The sequence below is a fragment of the Indicator indicator genome, chromosome 34, assembly GCF_027791375.1.
Source record: "Indicator indicator isolate 239-I01 chromosome 34, UM_Iind_1.1, whole genome shotgun sequence".
In the NCBI taxonomy this organism is placed as follows: Eukaryota; Metazoa; Chordata; class Aves; order Piciformes; family Indicatoridae; genus Indicator; species Indicator indicator.
In genome coordinates this window covers 3,520,738-3,541,438 of record NC_072043.1, presented here as the reverse complement: position 1 = coordinate 3,541,438, position 20,701 = coordinate 3,520,738, and the positions used below count along the sequence as shown (strand labels likewise).

At 46.8% G+C, this 20,701-nt stretch overlaps 1 protein-coding gene across 1 annotated transcript in view; it reads right to left on the bottom strand.

Annotated features, from left to right (window-relative positions):
- Positions 1 to 18,106, bottom strand: part of UBASH3B (ubiquitin associated and SH3 domain containing B) — a 66,204-nt gene extending 48,098 nt beyond the window's left edge. Inside the window, exon 1 of the mRNA XM_054395661.1 lies at positions 17,946 to 18,106. Coding sequence (XP_054251636.1) covers positions 17,946 to 18,106 — 161 coding nt within the window. The remainder of the gene's footprint in view (positions 1 to 17,945) is intronic.
- Between the last annotated feature and the right edge of the window lie 2,595 nt (positions 18,107 to 20,701).

Below are 20,701 nucleotides of genomic sequence, written 5' to 3'. Positions count from 1 at the left end.
AGAGTTGAAATGAGCTGGCCCAGCACCCTGGCAAGCTGAGGCTTAAAACTGTCCAGTGTAGGGGAATCCACTGCTTCCCTTGGGAGATGATTCCAATGTCTGACTGTTCTCACGGGGAAAAATTGTCTTCTGGAGTCCGATGGGAATCTCCCCAGCAGTAACTTGTCCCCATCACCCCTTGCCTTTTCCATGGGACTCCTTGTAAAAAGGGAGTCTCCATCCTGCTGGTAGCCACCCTTTAAGTACAAGTCCTTGGTGATAAGGTCTCCCCTAGGCTTTCTTTTCTGAAGGCTGAACAAACCCAGCTCTCTCAGCCTTTCCTCATATGGCAGGCAATGTAGCATGTTGTGCAAAAGTAAGGCTTTATTAATCAGGCATCAAGTTCCTATGAGTGTGGTCAGGAAGAGATCCCTCATCAGAACAAATATGCTGTAGGACAAGTTTGTGTTTCTACTGCTAGCCCTTGCACAAACTTTGCTTTTGGTCTGAATTGCTTAGCACTGCAGACCCTCCACTGTGGTTCACATGGCTGGCATGTGTTTGCTATTCAGCTTTTGTAAGTGGTGTTTGTCCATCAGTCTCCAGGTTCTCTGCTGAACCAACAAGTTCTCATGGCTTCTACTGCTAATTCTGATGGTTTGGTTTGTATTGTGGAGAGGTAAGGGGGAAAAAAAAAAAGAAAGAAACTCACACACACTGGCCACAAACTGCTGCCAAACTTCAAGTGTATGTACTTCATTGTATCTAATGTACAGACATATGCTTGTGTATGTGAATAGAAACCTGTGCAGATGCCTACTATCTATAGTAAGTAGCTATTGTGCTGTGTATTTTTACAGCTTACTAGCCCTAAGTAATCTTGGGGATTTCCAGCATTAGAGATATGTTGTATGTGAAGAGGTATAAAATTGCCTTAAGATGTTTTTTTTGAGTGAGCTACACAGTTGCAGAAGGGTTGCAGAGATGGAAGAAACTCTTTCTTTCCCAGACTCAGAAATACACAGGAGACAAACTGTCCTTGTGTTGTGCCATCACAATGTCCCTGGGATGATAGGGGAGGCAGAGCAGGGAGCACACTCAAGTACAAGTGTTTGGGTGGAAGAAGAGGCCTCCACTATCTTCTAGATACTCTTGTGCTTCTGTTATGGCTTGGAAATGGGTAAAAGTCAAAAGTGCTCCAGGGAGTGCTCTGACTTTGGCAAGAAACCATGAGTCTATGACTTACAGAAGTCATAGCAGTGTTAAAACTTGCAGAGCTCAGGGAGGAAAATTCTTCTTTCTCTCTTTTGAGCGTGTCACAAAGAGGAAGAAAGAGGAAGAGACAAAAATCCTGTATTTCAACATTTCTTTTCATCTAAGGTGAGCCAGCTGTCACCAGAGCATATTTCTGTAACCAGAGGTAAAAGCAGAAGCAGCCACTTGTGGCAGATTTCCAGCTCCAGATTTCTGACCTTTGTTTCCTGCCCAGAGCAAGGACAGTTGTGTGCTGGGCTCTGTCCGACACGCTCCTGGGAGAGGGAAGGGATGGAGAGGAAGCCAAGGACTGTGTTTCTGGGACAGATTCAAAGTTACTTTGCTGGGAGCTATCACGTCATGGAAGTACAACATTCTGCAAAAGCAGAGACCCTGAGAAGGGAAAAAAAAAAAGGTGCACTAGCCCAGGCAGAAGCTGCTTGTGGAGCATGCCTGGAAAGCATTAGCACTGGGGAGGAAAGGTTGGCCACATGCTTACACTGATGCTGATTGACTTCTGTAAGGAGGGAAGGTGGTGAGGGATGTGCTCTGCAGCTGGATGGGAGGTCACAGTGTTTATAGCCTTCTTCACATCTGCTCATCACGTTTCTCCAAACACCACTCAGAGACAAACCTCTGCAAACACATCAGCTGGCCCTGGAAGCCCAGAGGGGTGAAAAGGGCACAGAGCTGGATGCCTGCAGTGATTCAGAAACCTCCTGAAAGTCAACCCCTAGTCACTTCAGTGCTTTCTGAAAAAAAAACCAAAACACCACCACCAAACCCTGTATCAGTAAAGCACACCCCTCTCTGAAACCCAGAGGGTTGGGTTTCCTACTGCCATTTGCTTTCTGCAGCCATTTTGCAGGCATGCAAGGTGGGAGCTGGGCTGCTGTTCCGACAGGCTGCCCACTCCCCTCAGCCTGCACAGGGAAGGAGAGAGCAAAATATTTCCCTACCTCGGCCCATCCCATTCACTGCAATCAATGGGATGTAAACATGTGTTTAGGGCTTTCTTGAATGGGAGCCTAAATGTCCTTCTCTGTGTGTCTTTAATAGATGCCATTGAGCCATCAGCATAAAAGCTTCATTGTCCCCCATTACTGCAAACATTTACACGTTCTCTGCTCAGCCTGCTCTCCCGAACCAGCAGAACCCAGGCCAATCTCACCAGCCAGGCTAATCACATTTCCTGGCTGAAGCTGGTTTATAGCTGACTTGGATATCACTAGCATACGAGGGAGGGAGGGAGGGAAAAAAAATCAATGCTTACAACCCGATTCAAAGGGCTGCTGGATTCAAGGGAATGATTCCTCTCCAAGCCAGTGTGCTCTGAATGAGGCTGGACAAAAGGAAGCTTTGATGGCCATTGATTTTTGAAGGGAAAGGAATGGCATCCTTTGCTAGGTTTGAAATGAGTTGTTTAAAGGTAAAGACAAAATCCATGTGAGCTTGGAGAAGGTGATTATGGCTGTGCAGAGGTTGCAGTGAAGAGACACAGGCAGGCTTCAGTCTCTAATGAAGGGAATTGAGAGGAGCTGTGCTGGATATACAGAAGTACTCTGCTGTGAGAAATGAGACAGTGAGAACTGATAATGAGAATGAAGGACTTCCTTTGATTATTGCTTCTCATTTCCTATAATGCAATCTACATCTTTAAAGAAAGCTCTTCTGTTAGAAGTTAGATCCCCTTGCCTCCTCCACGTGGTTAGAAGATCTTAGGCACTGGTATTGAAAAAGAGAGGTTAACATGGATAAAGTAGAAGCTAAGCCTCTTCCTTTTTTTCTGATTTATATGCTACGGTAATGCATTGAAACACCACAGGTATGAGTGGAGCCATTTCAGATGTACAACAAAATCTGGCAGGCAGAAATGTGCAGACTGGTACATGGTAGCAGCCAAGAGACAGAATGGCTGAGAAGGAACAGAAGGTGATGGCTGAACCCATCCTGAGTTGGCCCTGGGGACTAGGCACAGAACTGTACCTGTGGTTTCTTTTTAAAAAGCTACTTGGAAACAATTCTTTTGTCTCTAGGTGCTGAAATACTTTGAAACCCTGTTCCTTTGCAAGTGGTAGACCAGGGACATGGCCAAGAGCATGGGCTCATGCACAGCACTAATTCATAGAATCAAGAATGGTTTGGGTTGGAAGGGATCTTAAAGATCATCCAGCTCCAACCCCCTGCCATGGGCAGGGACATCTCCCACCAGCCCAGGTCGTTCAAGACCTCATCCAACCTGGCCTTGAATGCCTCCAGGGAGGGAACATCCATGACCTCCCTGGGGAACCTGTTCCAGTGTCTCAGCAACCTCACTGTGAAGAATTTCTTCCTAATGTCCAGTCCAAATCTGCCCTCCCCAAGCTTCAATCCATTCCCTTTCATCCTATCACTACGAGCCCTTGTAAAATCAGTGCCAAACAATGGAATTGTACATTTCAGAATAAACAGGATGCACATAGACACATACCAGAAAAAAAAAAAATCTTGATTAACACCCAAGGGGAAATGAAATTTAGAGATAGTAATCCAGATAACCAAATCGAGTGGTTCTAATGTGGAATGGAATGGTGACAACAGCAGAGAACTAACAGCAAAACTCCACCCTGAGCCACAGTATTTAAACCCAGAATTGTTTCAAAGGCCACAAGCTAGCTGTGAAATTCATGTGCCTGAGTAACTCAATTAGAGCCAATGGAACTAGTCATCTGTTTGAACTTGAGCAACATGTTTGAATCCTTTGCCAGATTGGCACCTCGATCCATCCCAGTTTCCTCCTTGAATGTGGGGCCTTGCAGGGGAGCCTGTGGAAACTTGTGTGGTTCCTCAGAGCATGCTGTTCAAAGGGTGATGTTCCCACTGCCCAGCATGCTGCTGCAAAGCTCAACTTTGCAAGCCACAGGGATTTGTCTACCTTAAACTTACTCTTCAGAAACAACTCTGTCCAAACCATGCAGGGTACAGATGAGCTGCTGCTAGGATTTACCAGGGTTTTTTTGCACCAAACAGGGATAACTAAAACAAAAAAGCCATAGTTGTCAGGAATTTGCATTCAATGGCAAACTTGTCTCTGCTTTGACACATCCCTTGGAGCAGAGAGACAATTATCTAGTCACAACACTCAATCCCATTTGTGTAATCTCATCTCAATTGTTCAACTGCTTCAAATACTTCTGTGATTAGAAAGATACTCCCCAAATAAACTGACTGCGTGTTCCTGACACTCAAAACGAAATGTGTTGCAAGTAAGGGAAAGATAAAGCAGTGTGGAAAAAGGATTCCTTCCTTACCATTACTTACCCAACCTATGAAACCACAAAATTTCATGTCTGTTATTGAAAGTCACATCAAAGGTCCTGCAAGACTTGGGGATATGCTGCAATCAAACTGAAATGATATTTAGTAGGTGGAAAGTTGAGCTAGATGCCTGGAACAGCATCTAATTGCCACATAAGAGTAGATTTTTGTGTTATTTATGGCCTGATGGCAAATCCAAATTACTGAGATCTAAACCCAGTACTTCAAGACTTTCTTTGTGCCCTCAGGCAAATACCTTATGATGCTTTCATGCTTGTTGGGAGATGTTTCATTTGCAGAGACACTGAGCATCAGTTAGCCAAGATTTTCCAAAGTGGTTGCTGACTTTAGGTAATCCATTTTGGATCTCTGAAAATGGCTTAGCTTCCAGACACAGCAAAGCACTCTGATTTCATAGCTACATTTCTTTTGGTGAATCAACTCTCATTTCCTGCCTGTCATCACATTGTAGCTGGGTGGCCTTGGCTCTACCCATTTAAAGTTCATTTTGCAGCAGATGGGCCTATCTAAACACCAAGTGCAAGCAAAGCAATCACCAGTTGGTCACAGGAGTTTCCTAGGGGGATATGAGAATATAAGGCTGCCCTGTGCCCTTGGTTGGGCTGACTCACACAAGAAGCCTGGTGAGATGTTTCTTGGGCACAAGAGTGCCTAGGACACAGCCTGAGCTGGAATCACAGGGATGATGTGCTGGCAGAGGTCCCTCTGCAATGCACTTTCAGAGTCAAAGGACATGGCAATAAGATCTCCCCTAAGCCTTCTCTTCTCAAGGCTGAACCAACCCAGGAATCACAGGAGGTTCTACCTCAACATGAGGAGAAACTCTTTATGGTGAGGATAATGGAGCCCTGGAGCAGGCTGCCCAGAGTGGTTGTGGAGTCTCCTCTGGAGACTTTCAAAACCTGCCTGGATGCATTCCTGTGCAGCCTGTCCTAGGTGATCCTGCTTTGGCTGGGGGGTTGGACTCAATGATCTCTAGAGGTCCCTTCCAACTCCTAACGTTCTGTGATTCTGTGATTGTCTCAGCTTTTCTTCATGTAGCAGGTCTTACAGCCCTCTGATCCTTCATGTCCTAAAGAGCAAAGCCTCCTGAGAGTGTAAATCAGCCCAGCACCATTTACTACTAGTATACACCAGCTGAGGATCTCACCTAGGAATAACCCAACTTGCATTGCTATGAAAGCTTCCCATAGAGAAAGAAGGATTCTTTTTTTTTTTTTTTTTTTTTTTTACATCAGTCAGGTAATGCAAAGAGCCTGTGTGTAAATAAGAATCATTAGCAAAGCTTCTAGGAGAAAAATACAAAGCTCAGGTGCTTCTTGCCTGTCCACAGCACGTTTACAAATGTTAAGTCCAGCTCTGTGCCACAGCACAGCTACAGCTGCTGTGTGCTGGGGAGCACCACAGCCTCTCCACACCTGATCACAGAATGTTAGGGGCTGGGAAGAGACCTCAAGAGATCATCCAGTCCCACCCCCCTGCCAGAGCAGGATCACACAGGAGCTCATCCAGGCAGATCTTGAGTATCTCCAGAGAGGGAGACTCCACAACCCCCCTGGGCAGCCAGGCAGTGTGGGGGCAGCTCTCTCCCCAGGTGCCCTGCTTGTTTGGGTCTGAAACACGTCAGCCAAGCACAGCAGGCTGGGGAGAGGATGAGTCAGGATGAGTCCACAGAGACTCAAACCATGCAGGCTTCCTGCAGCAGGCAGCTAGGTTGTGCTGCGATGGCAGCTGATGCTTTTTCCTTCCACAACTGCACCGATTACAGGTTCAGTGCTCCAGCAGCACGTCCATGGTCCAGGCTGATTAATGCACTCTCTCCTCTGAGTTAGCCCTGGTGTGTGCAAGAGGCCTCCTGTGTGGGGTGAGCTGTGCAACTGGGACCTCTTACACCAACCTGAAACCAGCTGCATGAGGCTATTTTAAGTCTTGCTTACTCATTCCTTAGTGGCATTTCCTCCTTTTACCCTCTCAGGTAAAATCTTTGCCTGCAAATGGTAAGGCCAGCCTGTATGAGGACTACCCATTCCATCACCCAGCTTCCCAAAGCTCATCAGGTGAAATCTCTGAGGCAGGATTTAACTCTCTGCAAAGAGCTGGGGTTGTTTAACCTGGAGAAGAGGAGGCTAAGGGGAGACCTTATTGCTCTCCACAACTACCTGAAAGGAGGTTGTAGCCAGGTGGGGGTTGGTCTCTTCTCCCAGGCAACCAGTGGCAGAACAAGAGGACACAGTCTCAAGCTGTGCCAGGGGAAGTTTAGGCTCAAGGTGAGGAGAAAGTTCTTCACAGAAAGAGTAATTGGCCATTGGAATGTGCTGCCCAGGGAGGTGGTGGAGTCATTGTCCCTGGAGGTGTCCATAAAAAGCTTGGATGTGGCACTTGGAGCCATGGTTTAGTTGTCAGGAGGTGTTAGGGATTAGGTAATAGGTTGGACTTGATGATCTCTGAGGTCTTTTCCAACCTGGGTGATTCTGTCATTCTGTGACCTTGACTTTTGGGGGTCAGCATATCTTCCCCCACTTCCTGCCCCAAGGCTGCTGATCCTCATCAGGATCAAAGGGCTTTAACCAGTACATAAAGTGTGGCTACCAGGAGGATGGAAACTCCCTTTCTACAAGGAGTCCCATGGAAAAGACAAAGGGCAATGCAGACAAGTTACTGCTGGGGAGATTCCAACTGAACTCCAGAAGACAATTTTTCCCCATGAGAATAGTCAGATATTGGAATCTTCTCCCAAGGGCAGCAGTGGATTCCCCTCACTGGACAACTTTAAGCCTCAGCTTGCCAGGGTGCTGGGCCAGCTCATTTCAACTCTCTTATCAGCTAGAAAGGTTGGATCAGATGATCCTTGGGATCCCTTCCAACTTGGCACTCTGGGATTCTGTGGTGCAGCTACACTCCAGGAGGGGGTTGAGGAGGCTGTAAAGGGATTATCAATGTGTGTCTTGTAAGGTGTAAGTTAGATCTACTTGAGGGCTTGCTTCCATTTCCCACAGACTACTGTGAATATGAACCAGATCCAATCTTTAGTTGGAGATTTCTTTGAGCAGTGCCTGGGAGAACTGACTGCACCTTATCCATGAGTACTATATTGTGACTTGACACTGGCTAGGACTTGGCAGCTACTCTCAGAAAGAAATATTGACTGAGAAGAATAAATTCAATGCAATAGTAGAACAAGGGAGCAGGACATCATTGACACCATTTGCAGCCTGCAGTTCTGAAGTGCCTTTTGTTTTGAGTGGATGGCAGATGTTAATTAAGGTGCTCTCTGTGGCATCAAGTGACTTGATGGATCATCTCATTGTACATTTTGCTGCCTGTAAGATGGGAATGGTATTTATTTCAAAGTAGCTGTTCCTAACAGTGCCCTTCTCACACAGCTGTGAATTTCACCCAGCAGACTACCTCTGTGTAACTATGGGTAACCACTGGGAGTAAAGGCTTTTGGAGGCAATGCTGGGATCACTGCCTGTCAGCAGGAGCTGATACTGTCTGCTTCTTCATGTGGCCTCTCCCTGTCCTCTCTAGAGACATTTACTCTTTCTGACTCCCATTTAGGAGCAGGGATGGTATTTTCCTTTTCTCTTTGCACAGCTCCCAGCACAACAGGATTGTGGTGTACTAAGATCAGCTGCTTCTTACCCATGCTATTGCAAGGGAAAAGCAACACTGGTGCTGCATGTTAGTACAAACTCAGGGCTTGAAATTGTGTCATGACACTGATTTAATCACTCTCAGTAAAATAAGGAAAAGCTTAGAAGAACAACTGCTACTGGAAGCAGCCTTCCAGTACCTGAAGGGGGCCTACAAAAAAAAGCTGGGGAGGGACTTTTTTTGTGATAGGATGAGAGGGAATGGATTGAAGCTGGAGAAGGGCAGATTTAGACTGGAGATTAGGAAGAAATGTAGACTGGAGATTAGGAAGAAATTCTTTCCAGTGAGGGTGGGGAGACACTGGAACAGGTTCCCCAGGGAGGTTGTGGCTGCCCCCTCCCTGGAGGTGTTCAAGGCCAAGTTGGATGAAGCCTTGAGCAACTTGGTCAAGTGGAAGGTGTCCCTGCCCATGGTGGGGGGTTGGAACTGGATGATCTTTAAGGTCCCTTCCAACCCAAGCCATTCTATGACTTTATCTATGTCACATATTTCCAATGCCATGCCACATAAGTCATCCTCCTTCACTTTCTGCAGAAATGTAGCAGATATCTTGCTCTCAGCCACCCAAGAGCAGCACGTGCTCAAGGGCTTTGCTGAATCAGGCCATTAATGAGATTTGTGTCATGTAGGAACCTGCTCTATTCCTTTAGGTAGAGGAGGAGGGAAAAAAAAAAAAAGAGTCATTTATACAAATCAGGAGATGAAAAATCTCTCTGAAACACACCTGCCTCTACCCTGGCAATTATCTGACAGTCACCAACAAGGAATGATGAATTCTGCAGTGTGGTGAACTGCAGAGCCCAGTTCTAACACTGCGTGAAAGGGAAAAAGTGCCACTTGCCTTGCTTTTGATAATAGCAGGGGGGTGATGGGTGTGAGTGAAATACAGTTAAAAGCCCTTTTGATGGCAGGCTATGGAATGCTAGGGTGTTTCTGAGTTGCCTATCTTTGGGAATGCCTTTGTGTTCCTGGTGCAGAAGGCAGATATCCCAGCGCTGCTCAGGGCTGCTGATTGCTCAGCCACCTGCACAGCCCTTCACTAGCATTCTCCTGCTGACCTCTTGCTGCCTGCAAAGGTATTCATGCTGGCAAGGACAGGAGACTTCAGCCTTCAAGGACTTGAATTTGGTGTCTGGGGAAAGCAGAGATATCAGACACAGCTCCTGTCACTCATTCCAGGTTCCAGTGTATAATTGCTTGCTTTCTGTTTCAATTTTATGCTGCTGCTTGGTGGGTGACAGAAACCACTCAGTTATTGACAATATCTGTCAGGACACTGTCACATCTACACATTCAACTCTGCTTTCTGTGCTGATCTTTATTCTTTTAGGAATTCCTTAAAAAAAAAAAAATAACAAGCCACAAAAACCAAACAGGAAAGCTGAGGCTCCCCAGGGAATGGAGGAGCAGTGGCTCCTACTCCCTATGTGTGCAAGATCAACACCTTCTAGCTGCATTCCATGAATTGAGGATGTTTGGGAGGGCCTAAAAAGTGATTTCTTTGTTTGTTTTTTTTTTTTTTTAATTCAGGAGAAATATTGGGAGAGTGGATTTGAAAGGGCACCACCTGTGTCTCATGAACACAGACAAGGGGTACAAGGTGTCTAAGCCACTGTTTATGTAGATTGTCAGCTGCTTTGTCGTGGTGACTTTAGCAATTCTCTCAACCCATCCTATTCTTTCTTACTGGTTTTTTTCCCCCCCTCCACTTTACCTTGCTCTCTAGATTCAGTCTTTGTGCACAACTGGGCACCATAGGATGTGGTAGGGGCAGAATAATGCCAAGCAAAGCCAAAGCCTATTCTTTTCAGGTCTGTTTATACAGGGAGTGAGTAAGACACAGGCGCCACCGAGCACCCCATTGTAATGCACAATGCCTGCAGCGAGTCTTGGTGATGGAATCCAAAACACTGTCAGCTGCTAAACTACAGCTCTTTTGATGACTCTGCTTGTTGAGGATAATTAGACTGGTGCAGTACAGACACACACACACACACACACACACACGGATGTCTCTATTCTTTTTGCAGTTGCAGAGCACATGCTGTGAATCCACTATGAGCACCAGTTAAAACCTAGGGCAACATTTTCAAATGTGAGCAAGACTTGGGAGTCTAAGATTCATGTTCAAAGGTGACTAAAAAACACAAGTCCCATCAGGAGCCAGCAGGCTTAGCACTTGACATTTACAAGCACCGTTTTTTTTTTTCTTTGTATTATTTTTTGAAACTTGTGCTCATGATCTTTCAAAGAGAGGAGTTCCCCTCTGACTTCTGACAGTCTGTTTGTTCAGGAGGTCCCAAGGGTTGGCAGCACCCTCTGAGAGGAGGCTCTTGCATAGCAAAGTGACAGCAGTAATCTAGGGGTAAACTTCCAGAGGGCTTTGTAAGGAAATGATCCAGAATCCTGCTGAACCAGGCCAACACTCTGCCACTGTCACCAAGTCTCCAAGGGATGGAGAATAATCAGCATCTTATACAAACAAGGCTCCATTCAAATGGTCCATGCTGGCTATCCAAAATCAGGAGTTTCTCTAGTGAGTCTTTGTCTTGAGAATCTCATCAGTAAATTTAAACTGGCTCCTGACAGTAGTATCAGGTCTGTGAAGTGAGAGACAAAAAGGGACAGAAAAGGAAAAGATAACGCTGGTATCTGTAGCATTCAAAACTGATAGGTAGCTTTAAAGGGAGTTGCATACCAAGGATCAGGTGATTAACTACTTGAGTTTTTGACACAGGAGGCACAAAGTAATTTTTCAGGCTCTGGCAGTGACATACTGGATCTGGTTGCACTTTTTGAAGGTTCCTTCCTTCCTAGTGCAGAGGGTAGGATCAGGATCTTTGCTCCAAGACAAATAAAAAACAACCCTCAGAGAGACAGAAGTGTGAGCAAATGTTTTCTTGTCACCATGTCATTTTAATATCAAAATGAATGGAGTACTCAGGGACCAGGAAACTTCCTGACATCTCTTAACAGTGTTTGCCAAAGTTAGCCCTGAAAAACACATCTCAGAAATCCAGGGATTGCTGTCTTCTGGCTGACTTGCCACTGAACCAGGAACTCACTGCATGTGGTGATGCTGCTGAGACACTTAAACATGAGATGTCAGTGAAGAATGGTTTGTGCAGGCACTCTAAAGGTAGGATTTTTTTCTCCCCTGAACACGTGCAAACTTTCTTTCTGGGCAGCTAGCACTTCTGCAGCAAGCACTGCAGTGACTCGCTGACCTTGGCTCTGCTGTGAGCACTCTGTTTACAGGGATGCTCTCCCCTTAAACTGTTTTCTCCATGTTTGTGGCAAACACTTTGTCCATATCAGACCTGAATATCTGCTTGCTCCACTCCTCCCAACGATCAGATAGGGTTGATGGCAGTTATGTATACAGCATCCTGAATCACTGAGGTAATATGGAGAGCCACTGCTGCCATTATCATTTTAGAGCGGGATCTTATCACAGGAATGACTTCTTCAGCCTCTGATAAGAGAAGGTCTCTCTCCATTTGAAAATTTTTAGACCCTGTCATGGAAATAGATGTTTTCTTTAGACCACATATCTAAATCTTGTGATTAAGCTAACAGACTGAAACTCTGCAGATTTAGGTGCCAAGTGCCAGCCCAACTACAGATTTGACAAATATATCTAAGCTTCTCTATGCCTCAGTTTCCAAACTAGGCAGGGGAAATAAAGAGCCCTCTATGATTTATCACTTTAGATCTTTAAAACAAGGAACTAATTGATAGAGATCTCCCCCACACCAAACACAGTGGAGCCAAAGGCACATCACAGTCTGCAGCAATCGTCTCTGGGTCTCACAGCAGAAATCTGCAATGAAGCCAATGAAAAGAAAATCCATATGCAGAGCAGCCATGGGACTCAGTCCCAAATGTAGGCTTGCTCAAGCCTTTCTCCAGTGCACCTTCCTGGCAGCTGCTAACTCAATTGCAGTATCCATGTACAACTTCACAGTGCAGACCTGTTGGATCCCTTCCAGCACAGATGTACAAAATTGTTCAGAGGCCTCAGTGCTGAACCTAGGAATTGTAATACATGGACAAGACTGGTTAATTGCTCCAACTATTGCTCAGGTTACAATGCCTTAAAACCCAGCATAGCCAAAGAGCTGCATACCTCCTCACTTCCAACAAAAGCTTAAACAGGCACAAAGAAAGGAAAGGTCACAGTAGGGAAAGCAGGTCCTGTCCAAGTGATCTGCCATGGAGTGCACCTCCAGCAAGCTCTTCCTCTTTCACTATCTGTAGACTGCAAACAGATCACAAACACTTCTTAGGAAGCTGCTACTTAAAAATGCCCCTTGGCCTGATGGCTGATAGGCAATGGTAGAAATGGATGCATCTTGCTTAGACAGTTTCTTTACTGCACAGACCAGTGGTTCAATTTAAGCCCAAACCTCACTGTCTCAAGTGCATCAGGGGAAACTTTTGCCTAAGCCCTGGCAGCTACACCACCTGAATTTTCTATTCAGTAGCTGAAGATTCTCTCCAGTGCTGTTAACAAACTTGGAAATGCACTGTCAGCGTAGCTTTCTAAACTGTTGCTTCTAGAAACATTTCTATTCATAGACTTCTTCACTTGGGATGGAGTTTCCCTCCACACTCTGGGCCAACACAAGTCTATGTGAATCATGGAAACCCTTCTTAAGCTTGGTTTGGGGAATGCCTATGTTTTGGGCTGCTCCTTCGTAGTAGGGTGAATTTCAGCCAAGAGTATTTGCAGAAAGCTCATACCCTGAAGGCAAGGCTGTGAAGGAACAGAAACCACTTCAAAATCTAAAAGATTATCTCCAGCACTTTTTCCCCATGCAGTTATTTTCCCAAATCCAGTTGAAACCCTAGAGGAATGAGAGACTCTGCAGCCTTTCTGTGCTGAAATACTGCTGTGTTGCTAAGTCTGTTACTAGGCAAAACATGTTTTAGCAGCCTAGAAAACATTTGCAAAACACAAGAGAAGATTTTGCTGTTTGTAAACTGGATCTGAGCTTCTTTTCTTTGAGAATAATGAAACTCTTCATACTCCAAAATTCTCACAGTTACTGGGAAACAAAATCAAACTGGTTTGGTTCCATTCAGGACCAAGGGAAATGGGCTACAGCTTTGTGAATTAAGTCCTCTTCATGCCCATGAATGCAGAGTTAAACATAGGTGGTCTTTTGTGGGAAGGAGGAAGGAGTAAATGAGTAGTATAGGAAAAGCAGTGAGGTTGATTCATGGTAAACTGTACAATATTCCTGTGTATCCCATTTTTATGAGGGGGAAGTGTTTGCAATCATGTATAGTGCCAGCAGATCCATCCAGGAGCACAACATTATGCATTGAACCGAGACTGTGGACCTGTCTGTAGAAGATGGTGCCCCCTTTTCAGGCTGAGATGATAGGAAGGAACATCAGGTCAGTTCTGGAAAGCTTTGCCACCTGTGTTGAAACAGAGCTCATCTCTTACACTTATCACTGAGAGCGTGGCAACCAAAAAAAAAAAAGGATGCTGACTGTAATTTAAGTGGTGTGTTTATGGGCAGTGATTTACCCAGCTTGAGTAATGACAGGAGCCAGAGAATGCTCTTTATTTTTCTAGAGGTCTGGATCTCTTCTTGAAACAGTAGCTTGGGGCTGTGGTTTGAATGCAGAATTGTATGCAGAAACTTAAGGAACATTTCCAGTTTTATAGGTTTGTATATTCATGCACATATGTGCAGCCAGAATTAAAACAAAGAAAAGAGACTTTTGGTTTTCATGGTAGAATTTTAACTTTCTGGTTTGGGAGGATGTTTTGAAGAAGCTTACATTCTGACAAGAAACTTTTAAAAACTCTGAATCACTCACAGATTCTGGGGCCACGCTGATTTCTGCACCATTGAGGCCACAGGATTTCAACTGCTTATCTCTGTATTAGCTCCAAGAGTTTAATTTTGGGGCAAAGATCTTTTTTCCTCCCAAAAGAAACTGCAGTCCATCACTAATTTTGTATGATATGGAGATTTTTAAGTTGCTTGTACATGAATAATAGCTGGAAGGGATCCCCTGTGGTTTCAGTGATGTGTGAACTACACTGTGCTCCACTTCCATTTATTCTCAGGAAGACTGTCAACACCTATGTAGGGACTGCCACACAATAGCAAGAGGTGCTGGCAGTCAGATTATATCTGTGGGTGAAAACACTGACAGTAGATCCAGAAGAAGATGAGGTGCAATATTTCAGGGCAACTGGGAAATAATAGCTGTGTGAAATCTCTGTCCTCTCTATCTACAGGAAACTTGGTTTTGTGTTTAGGGTCTTGAGACACTGGAGATCTAGTTAGACTTTTGTGTGACCCTGGGTAAAATGCTTGTCTCAGTGCCTGCATTGCAAAGTGGCAATCATAACATCACCTTTGCCTGCCTTCCTTGTTCAAATCAGAAGCTACCTGGGATAGGGACAGCCTCCTCCTGTGTGGCTAGACAGCACATAACATAATGGGCTAATTGCAAAGGAAAAAAATAGTGATTATGTGCTGACAAACCTCCCAGCAAAACACAACAGCTCCTCATAGTAATAGTCCAAAGTGATGACATCCTACAGTGGTTTGAGCAAGTGGCACCCACAGGTGAATGCATCCTAAGGTGGTTTGTACATCTCTGCATCACCATTGTCATTTAGAGCAGCCCAGCTGAACTGAGGCAAAGAGACAGACACAACAGAGCTGCTCTTCTGCTTGTGCCAACAAAGGCTTCAGTGAGGGAGTGGGGATGTTGCCATCAGTGGAGCTCTGTTACCTTTGATACCTGCTCTCAGCTTAGCTTAGCTCACAAAGGAAGGATATGTCCTTTGGTGGAGCCTTTATCCCTACTCTCCCATAAAGCATATGCAGGAAGGACAGATAAAGGCTATTATAATAATGCCTTAGTTTGAACAAAGGATCCATGGGCAGTTTTGCATCAACCCTTATGACATTCTCTCTAGGTTTCAGCCTGGCTATGCTAACCATCCAGTAATACCTGGAAATCATGTTTTGTCTTGATTTTTCTAGCATACATAGGGTAATAGTGGCTTGCTCAAAGTGACACAGAACCAGGAAAATAACATTAACATGCGAATCCTCAGCTCTGAGCTCTACCTGCTGTAATGAACTGTAAGCACGGAGAAGTATTATCAAATAATCACCTAATCCAGTTTTGACGAGACAAAAGCTGACCTGTCCATTGGTAGGGGTGTGAGGTACATGAAGTTACTCAAGCTGAATTAGAAGCTGAAAGTTAGGCAATGTGAGTGCTCCTCAGGATGTCAGTACTGTCTCAATATTATATCTGAAAACAGCACTCCTGTGATCTCAGGTAGCTCCTGTGTCTCTTTACCCTGGCTTCAATAGTCCTCTCTGTCAGCCCCCCTGGCTCTAACAAGAAGCCAGGAGGCCACTGATGGCATTTTGTGACGTGCCTGACAGACTAGTCTGACAACTTGGGAGCTTTGTTTTGCATAAACCTTCCAAACAGATGGCCACCACTTCTAAGTATCAGCCTGGCTTGTATTTGTATGCAGCATCTACAAGCACAGAACTGCAGTCCCCTGTTTTGCTGAATTCTCTGCTGTTGTAGCTGTGGCTTAAGGGGTAGAAAGCAGGGCTGTGAGTTCTGGGAGGAGGCTCCAAGGGGCTTTCCTGTAAGGCTACTTCTCAATACCAGCTTGGGGAAGCAAGGTGTTTCCATATCCCTGGTAACTCAGTCATCTCCTTCATTCACATTTGCAGAGTAATATGCTGCCAGTTGAAGAGCAGCGCCGTGAAGAATGACCTTTAGGCAATGTCCTTTGCCATGCTTCTGAACCTGCAGGCCATTCCATGCTATACCCTTGGTGACAGTAGTTAGTTGTTTGTGTTTACTTCTGCTTTACTTCTCATCTGTGTTTTAATGATGAATTATTTGCAATATTTCCAGCAGGTTGGAATAGGGGCACTAACTGCTATTTCAGATCAGGAAAGTGGCCCCCTTCCAGCAGTTAGTTATATTGCAGTGTCTTGAATTTAATACCAAGATAATTTTCATAGACTCAGAAAGGTTTGGGTTGGAAGGGACCTTGAAGGTCATCTAGTTCCAACCCCCCTGCCATGGGTGGGGACACATTCCACTGAAACAGATTGCTCATGGCCTCATCCAACCTGACCTTGAACACCTCCAGGGAGGGGGCATCCATGACCTTCGTGAGCAACCTGTTCCAGTGTCTCACCACCCTTACTGTAAAGAATTTTACCCCAAATTATATTTACAATAAGTACTCTGTGCAGTTGGGGATATTTTACCCCTTTCTCTGCCTTGTTCTCTGTGTTTAACTTTCCCTATCTCGTACGCTGAAGCTTTGGGTTTATTTTTGTCAAATATGAGAGTTTTCCTGGGCAAGTCTATGAACCATAAACAGTTCATCAGCTAGCAGTTAGGTAAGACCAGGGCTGTCAGCCTTGATGGCACTATTGTACAGGTAATAACTAGTTTCATTCAGAGAACCAAGCTGTTTTTATCTCCAGCTCCACTGAAAGATGCACATCTGGTTTTTGAAACGAGCAGAGCATGAAGTCACCAGTCCCCTACTATCTCCATTTGCATTCATTGTACATAACTGCTGTATGTGGCTTTCAATAGATATCTACAGATCACTGGCAGACATACAGAGCCCAGGCAGGACAATGGAAAACATACATCAGATTTTCTGTATGTGCTAGGACAATCTCATGAATCCACAGCTAATATATTTATTTAAAAAAACTGCCCATAGACAGGCTGCAAAACCTCTGAATTCAGACTAGCATCAACAACAAAAGGAAAACTTAAGCAGATCAAGGAATCATCCAAATCCCCACTGGGTTCATTTGCACCCTGAAGTGCAAAGTCCCACTTCAGGAGTCACTACGTTTAAACCTGGGGAGTCATTGTTAAGTTTTCAGTAGGTTGCTGCCTAATTAATTTAAAGCATAAGCACATGCAGGGAGATTACACCAGGGCATTGCTAAATTGGGTAAGAAAAACCTACCACTTTGGACCAGGGCAATCTTCCTCTATTGCTCCATTCCCTTTTCTTGTCGGCTTGTACACGGATTAAAGAAAATCTCCCGGGTGACCGAGTGAGCCAAAGCAACTGCGTCAAGGGCTCCTTATTTTCAAAGTGCAGGAGCGATGGGCTCTGACTGCAACTGTGGAGGCAAAAATTGCCTCCCCGGCCATCCCAAACTTTCCAGGGATGCTTGCGCCGGGCGGTGCAGTCTGGCTGCTCCGGGCAGCGCCCAGGCCCTTCAGCACCCTGCGGGGACGGGACAGGAGGGGACGCGCCCCGGGACAGCACCTGCCTCCCCCCCACCCCTGCACCTCACCGTCTCCCTCGCCCCCCGGAGCCGGGCCAGCGCTCCTGCTTGGCTGCGGCAGCCGCCGGGAGAGGCGACCCAGCGCATCCCTCAGCTCGTACAGCATCCTTGGGCCGCTCCGGCAGCGCATCCCCGGCCGCTCTCGGCAGCGCATCCCTGCACTGCCCGGGCCGCTGCCGGCAGCGCATCCCTGAACTGCCCGGGCCGCTGCCGGCAGAGCATTCCGTGGCTGCCCCGCATCCCCAGTGGCCGGAGCTCCCTCCCGCGGGCTCGGCGCCGCGCCGGCCGCCGGTGGCGGTCTGGAGCAGCGAAGCAGAAAGGCGCCCGTCGCTTCTCGCCGCCGTAAAACGAAAGAGGGAAGAGCCGCGGGGGGAAGGGGGCCGTGCGGCGACTTACGCCCGAGCCTTGGGGAAGCCCATTGACAGCAGGATCTCCAGCGACGAGCCATGTTTGATGGTCCCCGCGCGGTGCTGCCGGTTCCGCCGGGGGATGACTTTGCTGTACAGCTCCTCTTTGGCAGCCATGGCGTGCGGTGCGGGCTGCCCGCGCTGGGCCATCACGCAGCCATCGCCGCCCGCGCAGGGCCATGCACACCCGCAGCGCCCAGCGCCCCGCCGGGGGCCGCGGCCGGGCCCTGCCTCCCTCCCCGCTCCGCGCCCTGCCCAGCCCAGCCCAGCCGCTCGGCCCCCGCCGCCACACGTGCGCTCCCCACGCAGCCCCACGCCGGCACCGGAGCGGCGAGGAGCAGCCGCCCGCCCCCGTGCTTAGAGCCGCCTCCGGGCGGGCGGGGGCAGCCCCGGCCGGCAGCCCCGGCCCCGCTCCGGCCCCCCGAGGGGTTGCGGCGCCCACCCGCTGCCGGCCGCTACTCTGGGGCTGAGCCGCGGCGGGGAGGGAGGCGCGGAGCGAGGGATGGGGATGTGCGGAGTGAGGAACGGGGGATGCGCGGGGCAGGGCCGCTGCTGGAGCGGATGGGAGAAGCCAAGGCGTGCTCTAGGAAGCTAATACAACTGCACAGACGAATGTTTGTTTTAATTTTTCTTTTCTTTTGGAGGAAAAGCTCAGTGCAATATGGACCAAACTACACAGGGCAGAGAGCAGAAGGCAGGCAGGGTGCTGTGCATGACAGTGCTTCAGAGGCTTTCTCCATCACTTGGCATTGCTTTGATTTGGTAGCACTAGTGGTTAATCCAGATGTAGTCGGATGCTCCAGAATTTCCACTTCGTTCGTGTGTTTCTGCATCCTTCTCAGCCCTCTCCAGGCTGTCACTTGGAATTCGGGCCCCGGAGCGTGTCAGCTCCGGGGCAGTCCCTGCCCCTCCCAGTGTCAGGTCTGCTGTGACACAAAGTTCTGCTCCTCTCCTTGCTCCCACGCAAAAGCTGCATGTTCCTGCGGGCTGGGTGGGACATACGTTGCTGCTTTCTTCCCTGTTGTGTTGCAGCTCAGACTTCAGTTTGGCATCATTGGGATGTAAACCGAAGGGGTTTATTTGTGACAATGGGCATTCTTCTTTCCCCCCCCCCCCCCTTTTTTTTTTTTTCTTAGGTCCTCCTCTTCCCTCCTTTACCACACACCCCACAGCCTCCCTGCTTCCCCCTCGTTTTTAAGGACAAGATAGCAGTACTGATCTTCCCAGAGCAGGCTCAGATCAAGGGTTATAAAGAACAGTATGAAATTACAACCCTGTAAACAAATAAAAAACACTAAGAAGTTGTTTAAGGTACAGTAGTTTATGTTGGGGAAGGAAAGCAATATTGGCAGTGACAAATCTGTCACTACAGTTATTAGTATTAGGGAAAACAAACAGCCCATTTCCATTTTGTTGTCTCAGTGAAGCCAGAGAAGGGGAAAGCTCCCAACTATCTATTCTTTCCCCTCCCATGCCAGTTTGTTTTCTGCTGCTTTATCCAGAGGCATGAAGAGAAAGGACCACATGCTGCAGTCAGCACTCCCATGCCACACTGGGGGCTGTGTTCCCACCAGGACAACAGGCCAGCAAGTCATCCTCACACTGCCTGAACTAACAAGCACCATGAAAATTAAAGCTCCAGAAGGACATTGCACAAAGCCCTGCTTGTTCAGTTCTTGAAGCCACTTTCAACCCCTTTGATGTTGCTGAGGCCCTGATTCTTTCGTTTAGCCCCACTATTAATTGGCAAGTCCTTCGTTAGAGTCAGTGTGTGAAGCCAAGGAGGGTTTAATTATGGATTTCAGCCATGGCAGACATTTTGCAGCTGTGAAATTGGGATCAGGCACCTAATCTATTCCAGTTTAATGGAGGAGGAGAGTTAAGGATCATTATTAACAATATTTGTGCTGACACATACATTGCCAGAGGCCCCAGAAGTGTTGATCACTGATGAACTCATGTCCAGCCATGCCGGAGGCACCACAAAGGCACAGCTAGCTGTGGACCTGTGAAAGGACAAGATGAAAATCCCAAGTTAACACTGACCCCACCTCCCTAACAAGCACTTGCAGACAATTCCCAGGGGAATCTGATCAATGTACAGGGATTTGCAGCCAGCAGAAATCCATGAGGAGTGTTGTGTTTTGACTTCACTCAATGTGCTTTCACTCATGCATGGATTTTTGCTCCAGCTGTATTACTCAATCAGGAAATAACAATAAAAAACGTAATTTGCTATGGAAGTAGCTTCCAGGGACTTTGCCCAGATGAGAATCTTTCCTTTATCCGTGGCAGAATCATAGCATTCATTAAAAAAAAAAATCCATGTTATAGAAGGTATAATATTGAAGTTTTGTTGATTGGATGAATGGCTGCAACTCCACTGGAAGCATTAAAGATGTTAGAACAAACCAGAAGAAACAGAAATGGGATGTTACATATCTAGGCTGGCTGAGGGTATTATCTGTAGTCTATTAATGGGGCTGGCTACACACTGGCTTGAAAAAGCATTTCAAGGCAGCAGCATCTCAAGTCCCACTGCGAAGAGAAGTGCCTCATGTCCTTGTGACTTTGGTGAGTGCCTCTGCCTTTGGTCTGGCTGTGCTTTTTTACATGGAAACCCTTTCACTGGGAAGCAGTCCCTTTATATTCCCCCAGCATTTAAATATATGCCTTGAAATAATGCTCCCTCCCACTTTTTCCTTTTTCTCCCAGCTAAAAATGGGAGCTGTCATAGTGATCATA